Source organism: Pan paniscus, chromosome 1 (assembly GCF_029289425.2).
Source record: "Pan paniscus chromosome 1, NHGRI_mPanPan1-v2.0_pri, whole genome shotgun sequence".
NCBI lineage: Eukaryota > Metazoa > Chordata > Mammalia > Primates > Hominidae > Pan > Pan paniscus.
Window position 1 is genome coordinate 37,372,738 of NC_073249.2, and position 23,197 is coordinate 37,395,934.

At 37.9% G+C, this 23,197-nt stretch overlaps 1 protein-coding gene and 1 non-coding gene across 2 annotated transcripts in view; one reads left to right on the plus strand and one right to left on the minus strand.

The window, feature by feature from the left end:
- The window catches only part of INTS7 (integrator complex subunit 7), a 95,503-nt gene that overhangs the window by 5,264 nt on the left and 67,042 nt on the right, over nucleotides 1–23,197 (plus strand). Inside the window, exons 2-5 of the mRNA XM_003814185.6 lie at nucleotides 9,203–9,332; nucleotides 10,152–10,298; nucleotides 13,389–13,526; nucleotides 19,267–19,313. Of these exons, the coding sequence (XP_003814233.1) occupies nucleotides 9,203–9,332; nucleotides 10,152–10,298; nucleotides 13,389–13,526; nucleotides 19,267–19,313 (462 nt within the window). The remainder of the gene's footprint in view (nucleotides 1–9,202; nucleotides 9,333–10,151; nucleotides 10,299–13,388; nucleotides 13,527–19,266; nucleotides 19,314–23,197) is intronic.
- On the minus strand, nucleotides 4,734–4,855 carry LOC112438492 (small nucleolar RNA SNORA26). The gene has a single exon (XR_003026911.1). It is a non-coding gene; the product is annotated as a small nucleolar RNA SNORA26 (small nucleolar RNA).

Below are 23,197 nucleotides of genomic sequence, written 5' to 3' on the forward strand. Positions count from 1 at the left end.
AGTCACTTGAACCCAGGAGGCAGAGGTTGCAGTGAGCTGAGATCATGCCATTGCACTCCAGCCTGAGCGACAAGAATGAAACTCCATCTCAAGAAAAAAAAAAAAATCACGTAGAATTGAAGCTAAGGTGAGACTCTGGGCAACTTAATGCAACATAAAAACCAGCAGCCTGGTTGGTAATTCCTTGATGGGCTATGAACTAATCCAAAAATTCAAGTTTTTACTGAAACCCACAGACTCATTCTTATATGTAACTAAGATTTACTGTCTTGGAATTTGCAAAGTGGGTTATTAAATATTCCTAGAAGTTGGTATTCATAAACTCAAATTTGTTTAGAATTCTAGATTAGTATTCTCATGTGCATACTGGATGACGTTGCATACATCTTGCCATGTACGTTTACAGACATTTTCTGAAATTTGGGGGATGGATGCTGCCTTATTAATGCATCATTAGTTTTCACTGTCATTTTACTTGTTTCTATTTCTGCTTTTTAAATATAAAAATGGGCTTTGCCATCAATTTTTTAAGCTGTGGGTTGTATGCTTGTGTTCATATTTCTACCCATGTCCCCCCACACACCTTTTATTAATGTATAGATTTTAAGATATGTTCGTGTTATGGTTCAATTTTGAGTCATCCTCATCTCTTAGCTAAAGCAAATGTATGTCACAAATTGTCCTAAATTGTGTTTGTTTGGTAATGCTTTATTTGTGGTGTTCTTTGTAGTGGATGTTAGTTATGTTGATGGTTGTTTAATATATTTTGAACACTCTTTTTATGCTTAAGGAATGTCCCATATCATGAACCTTGTCTTACCAAGGTAGAAGCAAAAACTTATTTCCTAGTTTCCCTTGCAAGAGTGCAGGATCTGACTTAGGCTCTGCCAGTCAGACACACCTCCTTCACACTGTCTGATTTAGAAGTTAGAGATGCAAGAAGGAAGAGTTGAAGTGTCCACTCACAGTTCTGCCATGGCAGCAGCAGTATTTCTAGCTTACAGCAGCAACAACAATGGCTACGATATTCCTAGATGACAGCAGAGCTAATTGTTGCATCTGGTGTTTCCTATCAAAGACAGGGTTCCTCCATCCAGTTGGTTGGGTAGTGTGGTATTAGGTGTTCCTAGAAATTTAGCCTTAAAAATGTTTCTTAAGCTTTTAATAAACTCATTTTCTGCCTCATAAGCCAGAGTTAGCTTCTGTTGCTTGCAGCTAAGAACTGCTGATAGATGCTACTTGGAGATTTGTGCTGTTTTGAAAACTTGATTAATGTGTATCCCAAACCCCAAGTTTACCATAATTTATGGTATTCCCCTAATTCCCTAGAATTCATCACCTCAGAATTCCACCATTTAATCACTAATTTAAATGTCTCATTCTTGAATCTTAATCTCTTTCTTTCTAGTTGCTTGCTAGAGATGCATTTTAGCATAGTGGTTAGCACTATAGCCTCTGGAGCCACATTGCCAGAATTTGAATCCCAACTCTCTCATTTGTCAACATTGTTGTTTCTTACGCAAATTGCTTAGCTGGTCTGTGCCTGTTTCCTCACCTTTCAAATGGGGAAAATAATGGTACCTAATTTATGTGATTTTTAGTGAGACTTTAATACATGTAAAGTGCTTAAAGTGACTGGCACAGAATAAGCACTTCATGTGTATCATCATTATCATTATGATTAACTGCTATTTTGGCTAGTCTTTATTTTCATTCAGACCTCGGTATTTCACCTCTCTACATTTCTGTACCTGTTTTACTTCTTTGTTCAGCTTAGATTTCATGGTCCTTCATTTTATTAACTTCATTTACTTTCTTACCAGTACTTTAAATTCACATCCAAGGTTCCATTCTACTCATGTATCCCCAAAGGCAGTCAAAAATTGCTGCAGAAAGTCATACAGTGGGGTACATGGCTATCATCATAAATGGGAGCCAAATCCACACTGACCTTCAACATGGACCTGCAGTACTGTAATGTTTCTGCAGTACTACTATGTTTCTTTGGTCAGACACTTCTACCTTCTTCAGTAAGATTTTAGATCTTTTACTTTTCTAAAACCAGAGATCCTGGGGTTTTATGTGAAGTATGATTTGTAAAACTTGACAGCGTGTTCAAAACCTTTAAAAACATTGTGCCAGATAAAAGCTTTCTGAGGACCAAATTCAGCAGCCTAGTAGTTTTCTAACTCCAGTATAATCAGTGTGGGCAGGCTAGTTAAATAAGTTATCAAGTGGCAGAAGTTAACTTCAGAATCTAGGTGCTGGCTGGGCGCAGTGGCTCACGCCTGGAATCCTAGTACTTTGGGAGGCTGAGGCGGGAGGATCACCTGAGGTTGGGAGTTTGAGATTGGCCTGGCCAACATGGTGAAATCCTGTCTCTACTAAAAATATAAAACTTAGCCAGGTGTGATGGTGCACGCCTATAATCCCAGCTACTCGGCAGGCTGAGTCACAAGAATCACTTGAACCCGGGGGGCGGAGGTTGCAGTGAGCTGAGATTGCGCCACTGCACTCCAGCCTGGGCGACAGAGTGAGACTGTCTCAAGAAAAAAAAAAAGGAATCTCGGTGCCAACCTTTTCAAAGTAGTTAAACAGATGCCTGGGACTCTGCCCCATATATTTAGTAGGTTTGGAGTAAAACCCATAGCATAGATATTTTTCAAAAACTTAACAGATATTGCTGATGCAGAACCAAGCTGAAAACCACTAGCCTGGCAAAAAGCTCTGCACATTTTAAGTGCGAAATAATGTTAGAATAATGAATGCTTTACTACTGCCAAATGAATTTTGAATGAATAAATGATTTTACAGCCTATTTTAGTTCCCCTGGTCTACGTGCATGTTGCAACTGAGTTAAGCACTGTTTAAGTCCAGGCACAGAAAAGGAAGAGAGATCTGTTCTTGTTTTTGTTTTTTTTTTTTGGTGGAAGAATACAAAATAAAATATAGGTATAGCAATCACATCCCTCCTTCTTAATCTTATCTCTGGGCTTACAGTAGTATTCTTATGGTTAGTGGTCTTATGACCAGGGCATTCTTCCTGTAGCAAGCAATACAAATAAAATGTCTAGCCCCTCTTAGACTAGAACTGGAATGTGCTGAGCTCCTGTTTTCCAGTGCTTACAAAATTGGCCTAGAGCAAGCAAGATGAGTACCATACTACCCCAACCCAGGGCTGTTGCTAAGTAATAGGCCTTTAAAGCACTTTTTCCTTCTTTTTCACCTTAGCTCCTATCCTTCGGAGCCAGCCTGAATTCTCACTACCTCTTTCCTAAGGAGGGCTCTTACATCAGAAAATACAGAAGAGATTTAATATTCTTTAGTTCATTTACCCCGTGGCGTTGTTACAGAGGAATGAGAGTCTACTTTATCTCAGAGAAAAAAGTTTGATGATATTAGATAAATCAAAACATTCTCTCGCTTCATTCAAAATAATCTTTGTTACATTTTAAATCAGCATGTTTAAACAAATCAATATGGTCTTTGGTTCTGTTTTTCAAGGGAAGATAAAACATGATTATATTCTGTCAAGGAGACTACCTGTACATAGGCTGTTTCCTACTATGCCTTTTTCATCTCAGCCAAGGTTAATTCATTACAAACAGAACTTTACCATCCTTTGTATCTAACTCAGCTACTGACAGTGAGAAGAAAATGAAACAATCCAATTACTGTGGATTTTTTCAACCCCTTTGCCAACACATATACGTAAGCACACATCTCTGTTCCTTCTCTGTTCCTCTCACCTCCATCCTCAGCTATGTCTTTCCCCTTCTCTGCCCTGTGTGTCCCTTGACCCGTTTTTCATATCAGGCTTTTAGAAGAGCCTTTAAGGCTACATGAGCCACACTGCCGGCTACTTAGAATTATCCCTTTTGGCATTGTGTTTGATAGGAAAAGGATTTCTAGAGCTTCAGAGGCAGTTCTTTGTGTGTGTAAGAGGGTGAAGGGGAGGAGGGAGCAGATGAAGGAGGGATGTGTTCTATCTCAGTTAGAAATGTTAATTAATTTTCCCATAGAAACATTTATTATAAATGGTTATTAGGTTCCAGAGTACTGTGAGTGCTGATAGTGCTATTATTTTCCTATGAGGAAATAATGTTCTAAGTACTGAATAACTAACATGAGTGCATTACGGAACATCACCCATTAGTAAATGATAGAAATCACCTATGCAGTTTTACTTTGTGGTTGTCTTTTGTATGAAACATTGTGGCAATTAGGAAAAGCCTTCAGATTTCCTTTGTCTTTTTGTTTTTTTTGGAGACAGGGTCTCTGTCACCCAGGCTGGAGTGCAGTGGCGTGATATTGGCTCACTGCAACCTCCGCCTCCCGAGTTCAAGCAAATCTCATGACTCAGCCTCCCTAGTAGCTGTGATTACAGGTGCCTGCCATCACGCTGGGCCAATTTTTGTATTTAAACAGGGTTTTACCATGTTGCCCAGGCTGGTCTTGAACTCCTGGCCTCAGGTGATCTGCCAGCCTCGGCCTCCCAAAGTGCTGGGATTACAGGCATGAGCCACTGTGCCTGGCCTCCTTTGTTGTTTTTTTTAAGAATAATCAAAGGTTACTGGACAGAGATATTCTAAGATACTTATTCCTGTGAGGATATAATCAGCATTTTGTGACTGGTAAAATACTAAACAGAGACATTTGAAATTGATGCTGTTAAATCCTTACCAAGGTATTCATTCTTAGTGAATTTTTTTTTTTTTTTTTTTTCCTGGTACAGCTGTGACTCCAGGCAGGATCCAGAGAGGAGTTTTCCAGTCTCTTCTCTGGGTTTTGTAGAGACTTACTTTATCCTTCTATGTTAGCTTCTTAAAGCACCACATCAACCTTAAAAGGGCATAAGAAAGGGCAAATTCTTAATGCATTTTTTAGAAAATTGAATATTAACTCTTTTTTCTTGGTTGGGTTTTTTTTTAATTGTTTAAAAATCAGATTTAGTGAGGTATAATGTGTATCAGATAAAATTCACCAAATGTATGCAGTCATGAAACCATGACCATAGTCAAGACATAGAATATTTCCTTTACCCCAAAAACTTTCCTCGTGCCCCTGTGCAGTCAGTTCCCTCTCTCTAGCTCCTGGCTACCACCAATCTGTTTTTTGTCCCTATAGTTTTGCCTCTTCCAGAATGTCATATAAAATAGAATCATACAGTAAGTTAAGTGTAGTCCTTCAGGTCTGGCTTCTTTTACTCAGCATAATGATTTTGAGATTGTTTTCTGTGGTTAAAATAAGGTATGATTTCACAAATCACGCAGTTTATTACCATACAGAAAGAATTTTCCCTGCCTTTTTCACAATGTTTAGAGAGGGAGAATAACAAGAACATATCTCACAGGGAACACATTTGATAGACAAAGTCCAGAAACCACATGTGAGTGAATACTAGTTTCATTTAGAGTCAAATTAGTAAAGTCTAGTTGCGCATTTAGGATGGAAACAGGCCTCTGTGAATGTAGTCTAATTGAAGTTTGAGGTGTACCTTTCTATGAGATGTTCTCTGGAGAGATGATCAGACCAACACTGGAGATCCATGATGACAACAAGATTTTCAATGCTAGGAGCCATGTCATCAGGGAGGGAGATTACACTCCATGTTCTTATCACAGCAGAAAATTTCACTCACAATAGCAGACTATGTGTTTGTAATCATTTCAAAGCTGCACAACAGAGATCCACCTTTGTTGTATGCATCAGTAACTGGTTCCTTTTTTATTGCTGAGTAGTAGTTCATTGTATGGATATACCACAATTTGTTTATTCATTCACTAGTTGATTAACATATGTGTTTCCAGTTTGGGGCTATTAATGAATAAAGCTGCTGTGAATATTTGCATACAGATCTTTGTGTGGACATATGTTTTCATTTCGTTTGGATAAATAGCTGAAAGTAGCATTGCTATGTATATAGTATGTTTACCTGCATTAAGAAAGACCAAACAAAAAATAAAATGCCTAGGAATACATCTAACCAAGGAGGTGAAAGATCTCTACAAGGAGAACTACAAAACACTACCAAAAGGAATCTTAGGTGACGCAAATGGAAAAACATTCCATGCTCATGGATTGGAAGAATCAATATCATTAAAATGGCCAAACTGCCAAAGCAATCTACAGAGTGCTATTACTATCAAACTATCAACATGATTTTTCACAGAATTAGGAAAAAAAAACTCTTCTAAAATTCATATGGAACCAAAAAAGAGCGTAAATAGCCAAACCAATCCTAAGCAAACTAACAAAACTGAAGGCATCACATTACCCAATTTCAAACTATTTTGTAAGGCCACAGTAACCAAAACAGCATGGTACTGGTACACACACAGTCACATAGACAGCAGAATAGAGAACCCAGAGATAAAGCTGCACACCTGCAGCCATCTGATCTTCAACAAAGTCGATAAAAATAAGCAATGGGAAAAGGACTCCCTATGCAATAAATGGTACAGGGATAGCTGGCTAGTCCTATGCAGAAGAATGAAACTGGACCCCTACCTTTCACCATATACAAAAATTAACTCAAGGTGGATTAAATATTCAAATGTAAGACCTCAAACTGTAAGAATCCTAGAAGAAAATCAGCATTGGGAAAGAATTTGTGACTAAATCCTCAAAAGCAATTGCGACAAAACCAAAAATGGACAAGTGGGACCTAATTAAGCAGAAGAGCATCTGCACAGCAAAAGAAACTATCAACAGAGTAAACAGCCTACAGAATGGGAGAAAATATTTGCAAACTATGCATGTGACAAAGGTGTAATATCTAGAGTCTATAAGGAACTTAACTCAACAAGCAAAAACCAAATAACCCTATTAAAAAGTGGGCAAAGGACATGAAAAAGCATTCTCAAAAGAAGACATACAAGCAGTCAACAAACATGAAAAAAATGCTCAGCTTCAGTAATCATCAGAGAAATGTAAATTAAAACCATAGTAAGATACCATCTCACACCAGTCAAAATGGCTATTATTGAAAAGTCAAAAAATAACATGCTGTGAGGCTGTGAAGAAAAGGGAATGCTTATATATACACTGTTGGTGGGAATATAAATTAGTTCAGCCAGTGTAGAAAGCAGTTTGGAGATTTCTCAAAGAACTTAGAACTGCCATTCAACCCAGTAATCCCATTACTGGATATATACCCCAAGGAAAATAAATCATTCTGCCCAAAAGACACATGTACTTATATGTTTATCCCAGCACTGTTAACAATAGCAAAGATGTGGAATCAACCTAGATGCCTGTCAATCATGGATTGGATAAAGAAAACATGGTACATATACACCATGGAATACTATGCAGCCATAAAAAAGAATGAAAACATGTCTTTTGCAGCAACATGGATGCAGCTGGAGGCCATTACCCTAAGCAGATTAATGTAGGAACAGAAAACCAAATACTGTAGGTTCTCACTTATAAGTGGGAGCTAAGCATTGGGTACACATGGACATAAAGAGAGGAACAGTAGACACTGGGGACTCTTAAAAGTAGGGAGGAAGGGAGGGAGAGGGGAGGAGTTGAAAAACTGCTTATTGGGTACTATGCTCACTACCTGGGTAATGGGATCATTCGTACCCCAGACTTCAGCGTCTCACAGTATACCCATTAGCAAACTTGCACATGTACCCCCTGAATCTAAAATAAAAGAAAAATGAAAAGTAAAGGAAAGAGCCAGAGGGTTGTCAAAAGAGCTGTACAGTTTTACATTCCCACTAACAAGGTATGAGAGTTATAGTTATCCCATATCCTCATTAGCACTTGACATTGTTGGTCTTTTTAAAGTTTTTGCCATTCTAGTGAATGTGTAATGGTATCTTATTGGAGTTTTAAATTGTCATTTCCCTGATGACACTGTTGAGCATCTGTTCATGTGCTTATATTTGCCATGCATATTTCTTCCTCAATGAAATTTCAATTCTTGTCCATTTAAAAAGTTGGTTTGTATTATGGAATTACAACAACTGTGGATGAAGTCCTTTATCACATATGTGTTTTGTAATGTTTTCTTTCAGCATGTGGTTGTCTTTTCATCTTCTTAACAGTGTCTTTTGAAGAGCAGAAGTTTTAAATTTTGATGGAATTTAACTTAGCACTTTTTTATTTTATGGTTTATGCCTTTTGTTTTATCTAAGAATTCTTTGCCTAACCTAAGCTCATAAAAATTGTCTTTATGTCTTCTTCTACATAGTTTATAATTTTAGCTCTTACACTGAGGTCTGTGGTTCATTTTGAGTTAATTTTTGTGTATGATGCAAGTTAAGGGTGGAGGTTGATTCTTTTTGCTTATGCTTATCTAGTTTTTCCAGAATCACATGTTTCAAAGATTATTGTTTCCACATTGAATTATGTTGGTACCTTTGTTAGATCATTGATTTGAGAACTTTCTTCTTTCTTAATATAAACCTTCAATGTTATAAATGTTCCTTGAAGCACTACTCTAGTTGCATCCCATAGATTGTGCTTTTATTTTCATTCAGTTCAAAATATTTTTCTAATTTCTTCTTTCAGCTGTGGGTTATTTATTTATTTGTTATTAAAAAACTTTTTTTGAGATGGGGTCTTGCACTGCTGCCCAGGCTGGAGCACCGTGACACAATCACAGCTCACTGCAGCTTCAACCTCCCAGGCTCAAGTGATTCGTCCACCTCAGCCTCCTCAGTAGCTGGGTCCACAGGCACACACAACCACATTTGGATTTTTTTTTTTTTTTTTTTTTTAAGAGATGAGGTCTTACCATGTTGTTCAGGCTGGTCATGAACTCCTGAGCTCAAGCAGTCCTTCTTTTCCCAGCCTTCCAAAGTGTTGAGATTACAAGCATGAGCCACCTATGGGTTAAACGTGCTTTTTTTTTTTCTTATTTCTAATTTAATTCCATGTGGTCAGAAAACATATGTTGTATGATTTCAGTCCTTTTAAATGTGTTGAGATTTATTTTATGGCTTTGAATATTCTTAACTCTTACCTTTAAAAAATTTTTTTTCATTATTATGTATCTAAAAGTAGCGATTTCCAGATTACTATTTCAATATACCATTTTTACTTTTAAAAGGGTAATGAATTATACTTTACCTGCTTCTTAAGAATGATTATTTCTTTACTATCTAGTAAATTATATTTGCTATTTTTGCTTTGTAGCCACAAATATGCAAACTGTTCTTCCCTCTCTGTGCTTTTTTTTTTTCCATAGGCCTGAGATCTGGCAAACTTGGTGAACAGTGTGAAGCAGTTGTTCGCTTTCCCAGACTTTTTCAGAAGTATCCATTCCCTATTCTTATCAATTCTGCATTCCTAAAGTTAGCTGATGTTTTCAGAGTTGGGTAAGTCTTTTTAAATTCTCGATGTCCTAAAGTACTTTGTTCATATTTCTTGTTTTATATTGTGGTCTTTTTCTTTTTGCCTTTTAGGACTTCCACCTGGTTAGTTACCATTAGTGGACACACATGACTGTGTGCAGCACATCAGTGTGAGATTTAATGACATTTAAAGCAAAATGAAGAGTATAATTTAGACAATACTTATTTCTTTGGAGAACAGAATAAAATTAAGACAACCTTAATATTTTACTGTGTACTTCAGGAAAATCTGTGTCTTTGTACAGATTGTTTTTGAGAAGTTTCTGATTTAATTTAATAATTTATTTTTTAGCATGAGATGCATGTCTGTGAAGTACCTGAAACATGTAAGCACTGAATACATGCCTATTTGCTTTTTCTCCCCCGACCATTCCATCTTCTGCTGCTTTCTGCCATTCTCCATGCACTCGTGCTCATATGCACACAATACCACACTGGAAGGAGAAAAGAAGTTGTGGAATAAGCCCAAGAGAAGAGAAAGACCGTCTGATTTCCTGGCCTTGGTTATAATATAGTTTGAGGAGATTTAGTTCTGCTCTAGGTCTTCTCCTTGTGTCACTGCCATTTTGGTGTCTTGCAGCAAGACCGTAGCATAGCTCACTGCTTATGCTTAATGTCCACCTAAAGTACAGACTTTAACTCTTTTAGTAATTAAACAAATAATGTTAAGATTGAAAAATATTTGTGTGTTGCTAAAATTTAATATTATTAGTGTTGCTTTGGTTCCTAATTAAATATTACTTTCTAAAGTGACCTAATTTATTTTATTTCTGGTTTTTCTAGAAATAATTTCCTGAGGCTATGTGTTCTTAAAGTTACCCAACAAAGTGAGAAACATTTGGAGAAGATTCTAAATGTGGATGAATTTGTGAAGAGAATTTTTTCTGTGATTCATAGTAATGATCCTGTGGCAAGAGCCATCACCCTCCGGTATATACCGTATTATAATAATTCACTATGAGATTATTTGAACTGTAATTATGTACAAAAAAGGCAGTGTATTTACATTTTTCATTTTGAGTATTAGGAGTTGTTTATGTTTTTTTGACTAAGAGTCAAGGCAAAACTGTGATAACTATCCCAGTCCGCAAATGCTTTTTAGTTAACATCTGTGTTAACTGTTTTGGTTATAAATTGTTGCCTAACTTGTGTTTGAAATGCATCTCTATGTAGATAGGTGTTCTGATCAAATAACTTGGTGGATCTCAATATAGCTTAGCCTCAGCACATTTTGAACTTCGTGTTCCTGCCCTTGTACTTAATGTTTTCTGTCAGTTTTCTATATTCTTCCTTGATTATGTGATCATTTTTAATGTGATAAATCATATTTGATTTCATTGGAGAACATCAGATATAACCACTATAGTTTCTTTAGCTTTTTCTTTTCTTTCTTGGCATATTTAAAAAAATTTATTTGTTAGAATTTCATTTTGTAAGCCTTATATCCAGCTTGAACCATATTCTCTTTTTAGCTCTGCCATTTATAGTATCATATCTATAACTTTTTATATCTTTTGAAATTCACTTTCCTAAATTATAGGGTTCATTTCTGACCTAGCCTGCCCAGACAGTAAAACCAGGAAGTCTGGGATGTCACATCTTCCCTGAGTGTCCTTTTTTCCACACCAGGAATCAGTTCTTCCTTCTTGTTCAGAATTTAGTGCTTTTGTCATTTCTTTGCCTTTTGAGTGATTAAATTGTGAGTAATATGTGATATTTTAAAGTCAGTTCATTGATTTTCATCTTTTGAAAGCTATATTCAATCGAATTAATTAATTAATTTATTTATTGAGATGGAGTCTTGCTCTGTCACCCAGGCTGGAGTGCAGTGGCGTGATCTTGGCTCGCTGCAACCTCTGCCTGCTGGGTTCAGGCAATTCTCCTGCCTCAGCCTCCCGAGTAGCTGGGATTGTAGGTGCCCGCCACCACACTCAACTATCTTTTTTTACTTTTAGTAGAGACAGCATTTCACCATGTTGGCCAGGCTGGTCTCGAACTCCTGACCTCAGGTGATCTGCCCGCTTCGGCCTCCCATATTGTTGGGATTACAGGCGTGAGCCACTGCACCTGGCCCAGAATTTAAATTTAAGGTATTTTTACCCTTTACTTCAGCAAATATACCTATAGAAATTTTTTAAATGAATCATTTTTAAAAGTTGGTGAATATATGTATATAGATGATTATAGTATCATTTTTGTAGAATGAAAAATTGGGGAAAAATTGACATGGGAATAGCTATTGGTGAACTACTGTATAACTTTTAAAGAGTAAAGTGAGTTGTGAGTCTATATATACTGACATAGAAAGATATTAAGTTTTAAAAAGTAGTCAAATAGTATCCATTTTATTAACTCATTTTGCTAGTTAATATTAATATATATGTTTATATAGGCTCAGAAAAAAATCTAGAGGAATATATACTGTTAACAGTGATTATTTATGGTAGAGTCTTTGGGTTATAGATTACAAGAGGCTTTTCCATTTGGCTTTTTTTGGTAATGTTTGAATTGGTTTTCACAAACATGGTTTTTTTTTTTAATCAAAAGATAATAGAGAAGAATAGAATTTAACTGGTGGAATGAATTTCATAAATAATTTAGAGCTAGCCTGAATATTTTGATAAGAATGTGGATTAATATTTGAATGTTAATCATTTTCCATGCTTGCCCTTCTCTAAGTCATGGCAATTGACTTTTGCCTCAATTCTTTTTTTAAGCACTGTGGTTATCAATAAAGCCAGCGATCTCTAGAAAGCTTCCAAAAAGAAGGATCACTTTAAAGGAAAAAAAATTAGATTGAAATCAGATTTTTCTACAGTAACACTTGATGCAATAAGTATTAAAGGAAAATTGAGCTAAGAATTTTATATCTAATCCAGTTTTCATTTAAAAGAGTAGTAAAATAAAAAGATTCTCAGGCACACAAGGCCTTAGGAGGTTTGCCATATAGGACCTGTTTTGTAAACATTCTAGAAGGAGGTACTCAAGTAGGAAGAGAAAAATTAAGCCAGAAGCAGTGGGAATAAGTCATTAAATGTGTCAGTATTAGCCTAGTCTAATCTTTTCTGGTATAATAGATTAATAGTCATTTGTTATTTCTTTTGAAAGATGTATAATTCCAAAACCTTCAAATTAAATATAAATTACATATTTAGTCCATTTTAGTTTCTTGCTACTAACAGTATTACTTATTTTTAACAGTACTAGGAACAGTACTACTTAATTGAGTGTAATTACAGGGAATAATTAGGTGATTACATGTCACATTGGAAGGTTATTTAGGATGTTGACTTTGAAGAAGGTTGTCATTGTAGGAACATTGTAGGTTTTGTTTACTGCAGTGTTTTGCAAATTTCTAAAATGTATGCCTTTCTGCTGAAAGGATTTTTCAAACTACTTTCTGTAGTTTATACCACAAACAATAGATTTTTTTCCTTTCTAAATGTATAATTTTATTATAAAGTAGACTGTGTTTTCCAAGCTTTACCTTCTGCACCGTTGTTGATTCTGGTGTGAGCCCCAGGGGCGTCCTCAACCACTGCTTTCTTGATCTTGAGGACATTTGAAAATCATCATACCAATATTTACTGATGTGGGAAAAAAAGATTGGGAGCTCTTACTTTTTTTTACTTTGTGTATCTGCTTAACAGCAAAAATGTTGTATTCTTAATGCTTTGCTGAAATGGACTTCTTTATGCAACATTGGAAAATTGATATTTTGATGCTTTAATAATTCAGAAGTTTCCTTCCTGGGCTGTTTGGTACCTGGGATGTACTTCAAGGTGATTGTTAAAAATTTTGCTTTTTAGATAGGCCATTTTAATTTTTCTGACATATTGAAATATGTAAAAGCGTTTAAAATTTGAGTCATGGATTTCTAAAGTTATGCTTTATTAACTGGAGTTACATAGAATTACCTATAAACTTTAGTTTTGATAATCTGACTTTGCCTTGCCTCTTACTTTTCTGACCTTGACTTTATTTTATGCCCGATCTTCTTGGGTTTCTCTGTTTCTGTAGGATGTTGGGAAGTCTGGCATCAATAATTCCTGAGAGGAAGAATGCTCATCATAGTATTCGTCAGAGTTTAGATTCACATGATAATGTAGAAGTTGAAGCTGCTGTTTTTGCTGCTGCAAACTTCTCTGCACAGTCAAAGTAAGCTTACAAAAGTACATCCCTTTTAGTAATTTGGCTTCCCAAGAAAAATTTTTGAAGGAAAAACTGATCAACTTATATAAACACTGAGAGATACAGGAAAGTGTAAATGACAAGGTATGTTTTCCAAGAAGGTTTACCTTATGTTGGGGAAACAAGACTTAAATTCATTAAATGGAAAAGGTAAGTACAAATGTTGGCATTAATTGTGTAAATGAAATGAGTTTCCAGAAGGACAGGATCAGCATAGATTAGTTGGAGAAGGCTTCATTGGGTAGCAGAAGCTTTGTTGACTGAGGAGCTTCTCCCAGACATGTAGATCTGTAATACTAAATTGCTTACTTACTGTCTTCTAATGTTAATTTGTTTTGCATTAGAGCTGTCCACAGTTTGGCAAAGACAATAACTTGAATTAAAACCAATTTTAACCTATTCAGAATGTCATGTCCTACACTGTTTTACAGAACAGTATTTTGTTTTGGGCAGGAGGATTAAATGTTGACCATGGTTTTATTACTATGTTTGATTGGCTTCTCTTCTGTAAAAGAAAATACAATATCTCCCTGACTGACAGGAAAAGTAGCATTGCCTTCTGGGGTGCATTTTGGTAATATATATGAAAAGCCTTAAACAAGTACATCCCTTTGACCCAGGAAATTCACTTCTAGAATTTATCCTAAGATAACAGCAATATGTACTGATAATTATTTGTATGGATGCTAGTTGTAGTGTTACTTGTAACAACAAAAGAAATGAGAAGCAACCTAAATTTCTTCCATTGAGCTTAGATAAATTATGATCATACAATAGAATACGGTAACAGCTTAAAACCAATGTTTTTAGAAACATATTTGGAAGCAGGTTATGTAATAGGTTATGTAATATAACAGGTTTGTTTTTAAAAACCCCAATAGCTTATATAATGTAACAGATTTGTTTAAAAAAAATAAAAGCCGTAATATTTGTATTTATGCAATAGAAAAAAAGACTAGAAGGATATATATCAAAATCTTGGTAAGATGGTATGTAATTTTTATTTTCTTTTTATAAATTTCTCTATATCTCTATATCTTGGCATGAACAAGTTCCAGTTTTATAACCAGGTGAAGAATAAATTTTTTTTTTTAATTGAATCCCGAAAAGTTAACTTTTTTTTTTTTTTTTTTTTTTTTAGTATTTATTGATCATTCTTGGGTGAGAGGGATTTGGCAGGGTCATAGGACAATAGTGGAGGGAAGGTCAGCAGATAAACATGTGAACAAGGGTCTGTGGTTTTCCTAGGCAGAGGACCCTGCGGCCTTCCGCAGTGTTTGTGTCCCTGGGTACTTGAGATTAGGGAGTGGTGATGACTCTTAACGAGTATGCTGCCTTCAAGCATCTGTTTAACAAAACACATCTTGCACCGCCCTTAATCCACTTAACCGTGAGTGGACACAGCATATGTTTCAGAGAGCAAGGGGTTGGGGGTAAGGTTATAGATTAACAGCATCCCAAGGCAGAAGAATTTTTCTTAGTACAGAACAAAATGGAGTCTCCTATGTCTACTTCTTTCTACACAGACACAGTAACAATCTGATTTCTCTATCTTTTCCCCACATTTCCCCCTTTTCTATTCAACAAAACCCCCATCATCATCATGGCCCGTTCTCAATGAGCTGTTGGGTACACCTCCCAGACGGGGTGGCGGCTGGGCAGAGGGGCTCCTCACTTCCCAGACGGGGTGGCTGGGCAGGGGCTGCCCCCCACCTCCCTCCCGGACGGGGCGGCTGGCCGGGCGGGGGCTGTCCCCCACCTCCCGGATGGGGTGGCTGCCGGGCAGAGGCGCTCCTCACTTCCCAGACGGGGCGGCTGCCGGGCGGAAGGGCTCCTCACTTCTCAGATGGGGCGGCCGGGCAGAGACGCTCCTCACCTCCCAGACGGGGTGGCGGTTGGGCAGAGACACTCCTCAGATCCCAGATGGGGTCGCGGCCGGGCAGAGGTGCTCCCCACATCCCAGACGGGGCGGCGGGGCAGAGGCACTCCCCACATCTCAGATGATGGGCGGCCGGGCAGAGACGCTCCTCACTTCCTAGACGGGATGGCGGCTGGGAAGAGGCGCTCCTCACTTCCCAGACTGGGCGGCCGGACAGAGGGGCTCCTCACATCCCAGATGATGGGCGGCCAGGCAGAGACGCTCCTCACTTCACAGACAGGGTGGCGGCCGGGCACAGGCTGCAATCTCGGCACTTTGGGAGGCCAAGGCAGGCGGCTGGGAGGTGGAGGTTGTAGCTAGCCGAGATCACACCACTGCACTCCAGCCTGGGCAAGATTGAGCACTGAGTGAGCGAGACTCCGTCTGCAATCCCGGCACCTCGGGAGGCCCAGGCGGGCAGATCACTCGCGGTCAGGAGCTGGATACCAGCCCGGCCAACACAGCAAAACCCCGTCTCCACCAAAAAATACAAAAACCAGTCAGGCGTGGCGGCGCGCGCCTGCAATCCCAGGCACTCGGCAGGCTGAGGCAGGAGAATCAGGCAGGGAGGTTGCAGTGAGCCGAGATGGCGGCAGCACAGTCCAGCCTCGGCTTGGCATCAGAGGGAGACCGTGGGGAGAGGGGGAGGGGGAGGGGGAGGGAGAGGATAAATTTTTTTAAAATTTAAAAAATAGTATTTGCCTACCCTCCTCTTAAGCTTTTTTTTTTTTTTTGAGATGGAGTTTCACTCTTGTCATCCAGGCTGGAGTACAGTGGCGCAATCGGGGGTCACAGCAACCTCCATCTCCCAGGTTCAAGTGATTCTTCTGCCTCAGCCTCCCAAGTAGCTGGGATTACAGGCGCTTGCCACCATGCCCAGCTAATTTTTGTATTTTTAGTAAAGATGGGGTTTCAGCACGTTGGCCAGGCTCATCTTGAACTCCTGACCTCAGGTGATCCACCTGCCTTGGCTTCCCAAAGTGCTGGAATTACAGGCGTGAGCCACTGTGCCCGGCCCCTTCAGCTATTCTTATCAAACCTTCAGAGTTCCAGGAATTCTTACTGAAGAAGTAGATAATAGAAAGCATATAATTTTTAATTTCACAGATCAAAATTAATAAATAGATGCAGCAGTAATTGATGATCAGAAATACCTGAATAAGTACAGTTCCTATTTGTGCCTTTGAAAATAAGCATTTTTTTCCCTCATTGAGAGAGTCGTTGGTATTGAGAGGACTTTTAAAAATTTCAGTCACACGTCTCTTAACTATGAGGTTACATTCTGAGAAATGCATTGTTAGGAAATTTCATCATTGTGCAAACATTGTAGAGGACTTACACAAATCTAGATGGTATAACCTACTATACACCTAAGTTATATGGTATAGCCTGTTGCCCCAGGCTGTAAACCTGTGTAGCATGTTTCTGTACTGAATTCTGTAGGCAGTTGGAACACAGTGGTAAGTATATGTATATCTAAACATAGAAAAGGCTCAGTAAAAATACGGCATAAAAGATAAAAATGGTATTCCTGTAGAGGGCACTTACCATGAATGGAGCTTGCAGGACTGGAATTTGCTCTGGGTGATCAGTGAGTGAGTGATAAATGAATGTGAAAGCCTAGGACATTACTGTATATTACTGTAGACTTCCTAAACACTGTACACTTAGGCTTCACTAAATTTATTTTTGAAGTTTTTCTTCCTTCAATAATAAATTAACCTTACCTTACTATAACTTTTTAACTTTGTAAAGTCTTAATTTCTTTTAACTTTTTGACTCTCTTATAATAACACTTAGCTTAAAATACAAACATACAGCTGTATAAACATACTTTCTTTATATCCTTATTCTATAAGCTTTTTTTGTTAAAATTAAGACATAGCTGGGCACAGTGTCTCACACCTGTAATTCCAGCTACTTGGGAGGCTGAGGCCGGGGTATCACTTGAGCTCAGGAGTTCAAGACCAGCCTAGGCAACATAGTGAGACCCCTCAAAGAAAAGACACAGAGACACATACATTAACCTAGACCTGCACAGGGTCAGACATCAAGACATCTCTGGCCAATATGAATTTTTCAGCTCTGTTATAATCTCTTGAGGCCACTGTCAATATGTGGTTTGTTGTTGACCAAAACGTTGTTATGCTGCACATGACTGTACTTTTATTGATTAGGAGTTGTGCCTAGGGAATAATTATCATCTGATTACCACTGCCAAGGTGTCAGTGCTTCATAGTCTGTCAGATTAAATATATACTTCCAGTGCTTCCAAAAATAGTTTTCTAAATTTAGTTTCTAAATTTGGATGATAAATTTGTAGTTTAGTGATTAAATTTTATATATGAGAGTCACTTTTAGTTCAGTTTTTCTCTTGTGTTCTTATTAGAAGCTAATTTTATTTCACTCTGCGTAATTACTGGTTTTGGAAAATGATTAAGACCAAGTAAGAGAAACAGCAAGATTCTTCACTTGTGGAAATGATGATTAAACATCTAAATTAGCAGTTTATGTAGAAACAGTTTTTAATATACCATGCTTCAATATGATATACTTCTAATTTATTAAAAAATACCAAATGAGTCTCTGTCACCTAGGCTGGAATGCAGTGGCGCAATCATGGCTCACTGCAGCCTCGAACTTCTGGACTCAAGTGATCCTGTCACCTCAGCAATCCCAAATTGCTGGGATTACAGGTGTGAGCTACTGTGGCCAGCTGACAAGACTTATATTTTTGATATCAGTGTTCATATCTTCTCCCGGAAATAATGACCTGGCTTGAGATCACATATCTTGGTCAGTACTGATGGATTTTTTTTCTAGTATCTGTATTGATCAGTTTTGGATATTAAATCAGAGTAACAAGCCAAGCCAAATAAGACCTTTAGAATTTATTTAATCCTGTTCTCCGCCCCCTCCCCCCCACCCCCAATCTCCTACCATAACCACATTTGTTTTGTTCTAAATTGCTAGTCCCTGGGTGGCAAAGCAGGAGTTACAAACTCACGTGCTTTCAGGGGCCAGGTGAACATTGTCAGTGAGAGCAATGTCCCCTAGTGGCAACTGTGGTGAACTGAAGCATGTCCACTGCATCTAAAGTGCCCCATGGCACCAGCCTATTGTTAACAGTGCAGGAATGGATGCCCAGTGCTCAGGTTTTTGGCAAAGGAGAGAGGATAATCTGAAAAACCAGATTATTCTATTCGGGCTCACTATATTTAAATGTTGACATTAAGAATTTTTAAAATGTTATTTTAAAAAGAATTTTAAAAATATTATTACACACAAAAAACCTGCAGTCTCCTAGTTTGCAGTTTCTTAGCCCTAAAGGTCTGTAACAGATTTTTAAACTCTAAGTTGTTATAAGAAGTCTTTATATGGTTATTAAAGAAATACTTACTGAATATCCACCATGTTCAGACAGTTTTCTAAGTTCCAGAAATATAGGAGTGAAAAAGGTCAGGCCCTGTTGTTATATAAACACAAAATAATTTCAGATGCTTGTTAGTGTTATGAAAAAATAACACTGTATTGTGGTAATGGCCTAAGTGAGCTGCTTTAGAGCAGTGTTGGCATAGCCCATTTGGTGCTGGAGTTTTTGTTTTAGTTGTGTTTCTTACCACCTCCCCTAACCCGAGCACCTGACCTTGGAATATTAGTTGCAGTTTGGAATATTGTATTTCTTCTGCGCTAATTGTGTTTTATTCCTTTTAAGTCCTTAGAAAATATAAGCAAATGTAATTTTTTGGTATCAAAGTTTTTTCTGTTCTCTGTTCTCTTTTTCCAAAGGGATTTTGCTGTAGGAATCTGTAACAAAATCAGTGAAATGATTCAAGGTATGTATTCTTCATTTAGTATTATGAAGTGACTTAATGAGATTTATAATAGTTGCTAACACTAATTAAGTACTTATTATTTGCTAGTCACCATACATTCAAATAATATTTATTAAGTATCTTCTATTTGCCCAAACTGTTCTAAATGCTGAGGATACAGGAGTGAGCAAAACAAAGTCCTTACCCCCATCTAACCTACACTCTAGTCAGGGGTGGGGTGTGTGGGGATAGACAAATGTGCCTATGACATTTCTGGTGCTATGGTGAAAAAGTGAGAGAAGAAGGATAGAGAGTCTCAAAAGTAAGTGGTTGGTGGGGTAAGATAAGGGACTTATCTGTTTTATATATATTGATCAGAGAAGGGACTTTTTTGTATATATTGATCAGAGACAGTCTCTGATGAGATGATACTTGAGTGAGACATGAAGGAGAGAAAGGAGTGAGCCATGCAGATATAGTCTTGCATTGCTTAACAATGGGGATCCTGTGTGAGAAATGGGTCCTTAGGCAGTTTTGTTGTTTGAACTTCATAGAGTGTACTTAAATAAACCTAAATGGTATAGCCAACTGTACACTTAGGCTGTATGGTATAGCCTATTGTTCCTAGGCTCTAAGCCTATACAACATGTAACTGTGCTGAATACCCATAGGCAATTGTAACAAAATGATTTGTATATCTGAGGTAGAAAAGGTAATATATTGCACTGTGGTGTTACAATGACTACAGGGTCTATGAAGTTACTAGGAATTTTTCAGCTCCATTATAATCGTATGGGACCACCGTCTGTCATGTGGTCCATCATTCACCAAAGCATACTTATGGGGGGCATGATTAGTTTAGGGAAGACTGCTCTGTGTGAGAAAGGCTAATATTATTAGGAGCTCTGGAACTCTCTGCTTATGTCCCTCCAGTGTCTTCCAGTTGCATTTAGAATCAAATCCAGATTCCTTACCATAGACTACAAAGCCCTGGTTTTCCAGTCTCTTATACCATAAGTCATGTGTATTAACCCTATTTATCCTTACAACAGTCATTATGGGAGCCCAAGAGCTCCCATAGGGTTAATACACGTGTCATACCCCTATTTATCCTAACAGTTGTAAAAGGGAGCTCTTGGGCTACAGCATTGCCTGACTCTAGAGAACACCACTTTGTTTATATTCTTATAAAGAGCATTCCTTTGAATTGTGCAACGTGGCAGCCTTGGATAGGTAATACTATTATGTTCGTTTTACAGGAAAGGAAATAGAGCCACACTAAAGCTGAATGATTGGTTCACAGTAAAAAAGCTGATAACTTACAGTTTGGCTTTGAGGCCGATGCTTTTAACCACTATGCTACTGTGCCCTTCTAAGGCATGAATTGCTTAGTGTAGTTATATTTTGCATGCATTTAAATTGTCCTTCAAATTAAAATTAAAGAGAACTTGCTCACTTGCATAAATAATAAAAATCACTTAAAGACCAAGATACAGTGAATGAGCTTTGTTGTGTTCCCCTTTATTCCTTTGTGTTTTTTCTTCCACCATTAGCAAAAGGGCTTTCCTGCAGAAAAGTATCCTTATGACATTAGAAGGAAGCATCACTTATTCATTGAGCAGGATTTTATCAGTTGCCTGCTGCATCAGACAAGATCTCAGCAGGAAACAGGTGGCACATTTGAATTAAGATAACTCAAGGAAGGTGTAATAAAGGAACCATTCACAAAGGCATGGTCAGGGTGTACTATAGGGGATAATGTAGTTCTTGAGCCCGTAATAGCTTTTACCATACCTCTAAGGGTACAGGTTAAAGAGAGGTTACTAGAAAATTGGTATCATGTCAGGAGGGCCACTTTGAGAAGCTAACCTCCAGGAGCACGATGTGACCCTGCAGTGAGAGAACCAGGGAATAAATACTCTGACCTCATTCTTCTCTGCAACTCCTGCTGGGATCTCCATTGGTTAAACCCAAACAAAGGGTAGATAGCAAGGGAGTTGATGAAAGCTATACAGGTGAGCCTTCTAGGATGCTGGAGTATTCTGTGTATCTGATGGCAGTTATATGGGAATATACATATGTAGAAATACATTAATCTGTACACTTAAGATTCATTACCTTATTGTTCCTTAAATTTTATCTTAAAAAAATCTGAAAGAACAGGAATTAGCAGGAGAGAGAGGCAGAGGAAAACACAGGAGTGTGGGTGGAGGAAAATTGGAACCCAAGATATGGAAATGAAAGAGGAGTTTTAGGAACAGAATCCTGACATTTGGTTTTAAGCCACTTTTGTTTCTGCCAAGTAAAATCTCCGAGCCTCCCTAAATCTTTAGTAAAGATGCCTGTAAACACAAAGATCCCTCTGAGTACTGGGTTAAGAATAAACTTGCAGTGGAGGAAAGAGGGGGATATAAGAGTGGAGTCTGCCATGGGGAAAGGCCTAAGCAGGGAGAATACTTAGGAGACTTGCAATAATTTAGTCAAGAGATGGTAGTGGAAATGGATCGGCATGGTAACAACGGAGGTAGAAAGAGTCAGTTTGGGTTTTATTTTGAAGTTAGAACCAATAAGATTTGCTAATACATTTGGAAATGGGATGTGAGAGAATCCTTCTTTCACTAATAAGAAAGACTCCAGGGTCTAAGAACTTATAATGATGTGATTTACTGAGACAGGAATATTTTTGGAGGGGCAGTTTCAAGGTGAAGATCAGTTCTCTTTGGGCCCTATTAATACAAAATGCTTCTGAGACCTCCTAGTGCAGATGACCAGAAGATAATGAGGTACATGCATCTGACGTCGGGGCAGGAGGACGAATGGGTGGCAGCCTTTCACATTTAGCCGATAATGGAAACCATGGGATTATATCAGCTCACTCAGGGAAAGCACATAGAATGAGAAGAGAATTTATTACCAACCTATGGGAATATCAGAAATTAAAGCGTAGACAGACAAGGAGACTACAAAGGAGATTAAGAAGGAACAGCCAGAGAAAGAGGTCAGAAAACAGTAAAAGTGGAAGACCCAAAGCCATTAGGAGTGAGTTTCAAAGATAGAATGGTCAGCAGTGTCAAGTGCATTCAGAACCTTAAGGAACAAAGTAATAACATGAGCATGATGTGACCCTGCAGAGAGGAAAGCAGGGAATACTCTGATCTCATTCTTTTCCCTCTGGCAAACCCAAGTAGAGGCCATCTAGCAAAGGGGTTTATTGACGTAGGCAACTGTTCGACGTTGAAATGCTGTCTTACGTTCATACCCACAATTATTTCACCATGGAAAAGCCAGCAATACGCAGAGTATAGTTAGCTTGTGGCATGTATGTGGTACATTATGACTGAGAAATTTGTGTTCACCATGACCACAAAGCCATGCCATAGAGAAAAGATTTGTTGGTTTCGCTCCACTGTTGACAGGAAAACGTGGATTAGGGTTAGTCTTCATGGATGCAGTCATGTATGCAATAAAGAAAGGCATTTACTACACAAAGTTCAGAGGACTTCAAAACCATTCTACACACAGTTTATTCACATCCTGATTCTGATTTAGTTGTTGAAGGAAATAATTAAAATCATAAGTATAATCAGACTGTAGCCATCAAGTGTGTGTGTTTGTGTATATATATGTATATGTGTATGTATAATTTTTTTACTATGATAATGAGAGGAAATAGGCAGCAAATATGACTTTGCTTTCTACTGTGCTTTTTAAAGGCAGTTTTTATTATCAGCATGTAGTTTTATAATCATTGAAAAGTTAATGTCAAGATAAATACTTCGGAAAAAATATTGAATTTATCAATTGGTTCTAGTATAATCTTTAATGTTATAAATATATTAGTATACTGTGTTTTTCAAGTGCAATTTTGCTAATTGAGTCACAGCTTTTAAATCTGGAATACTATT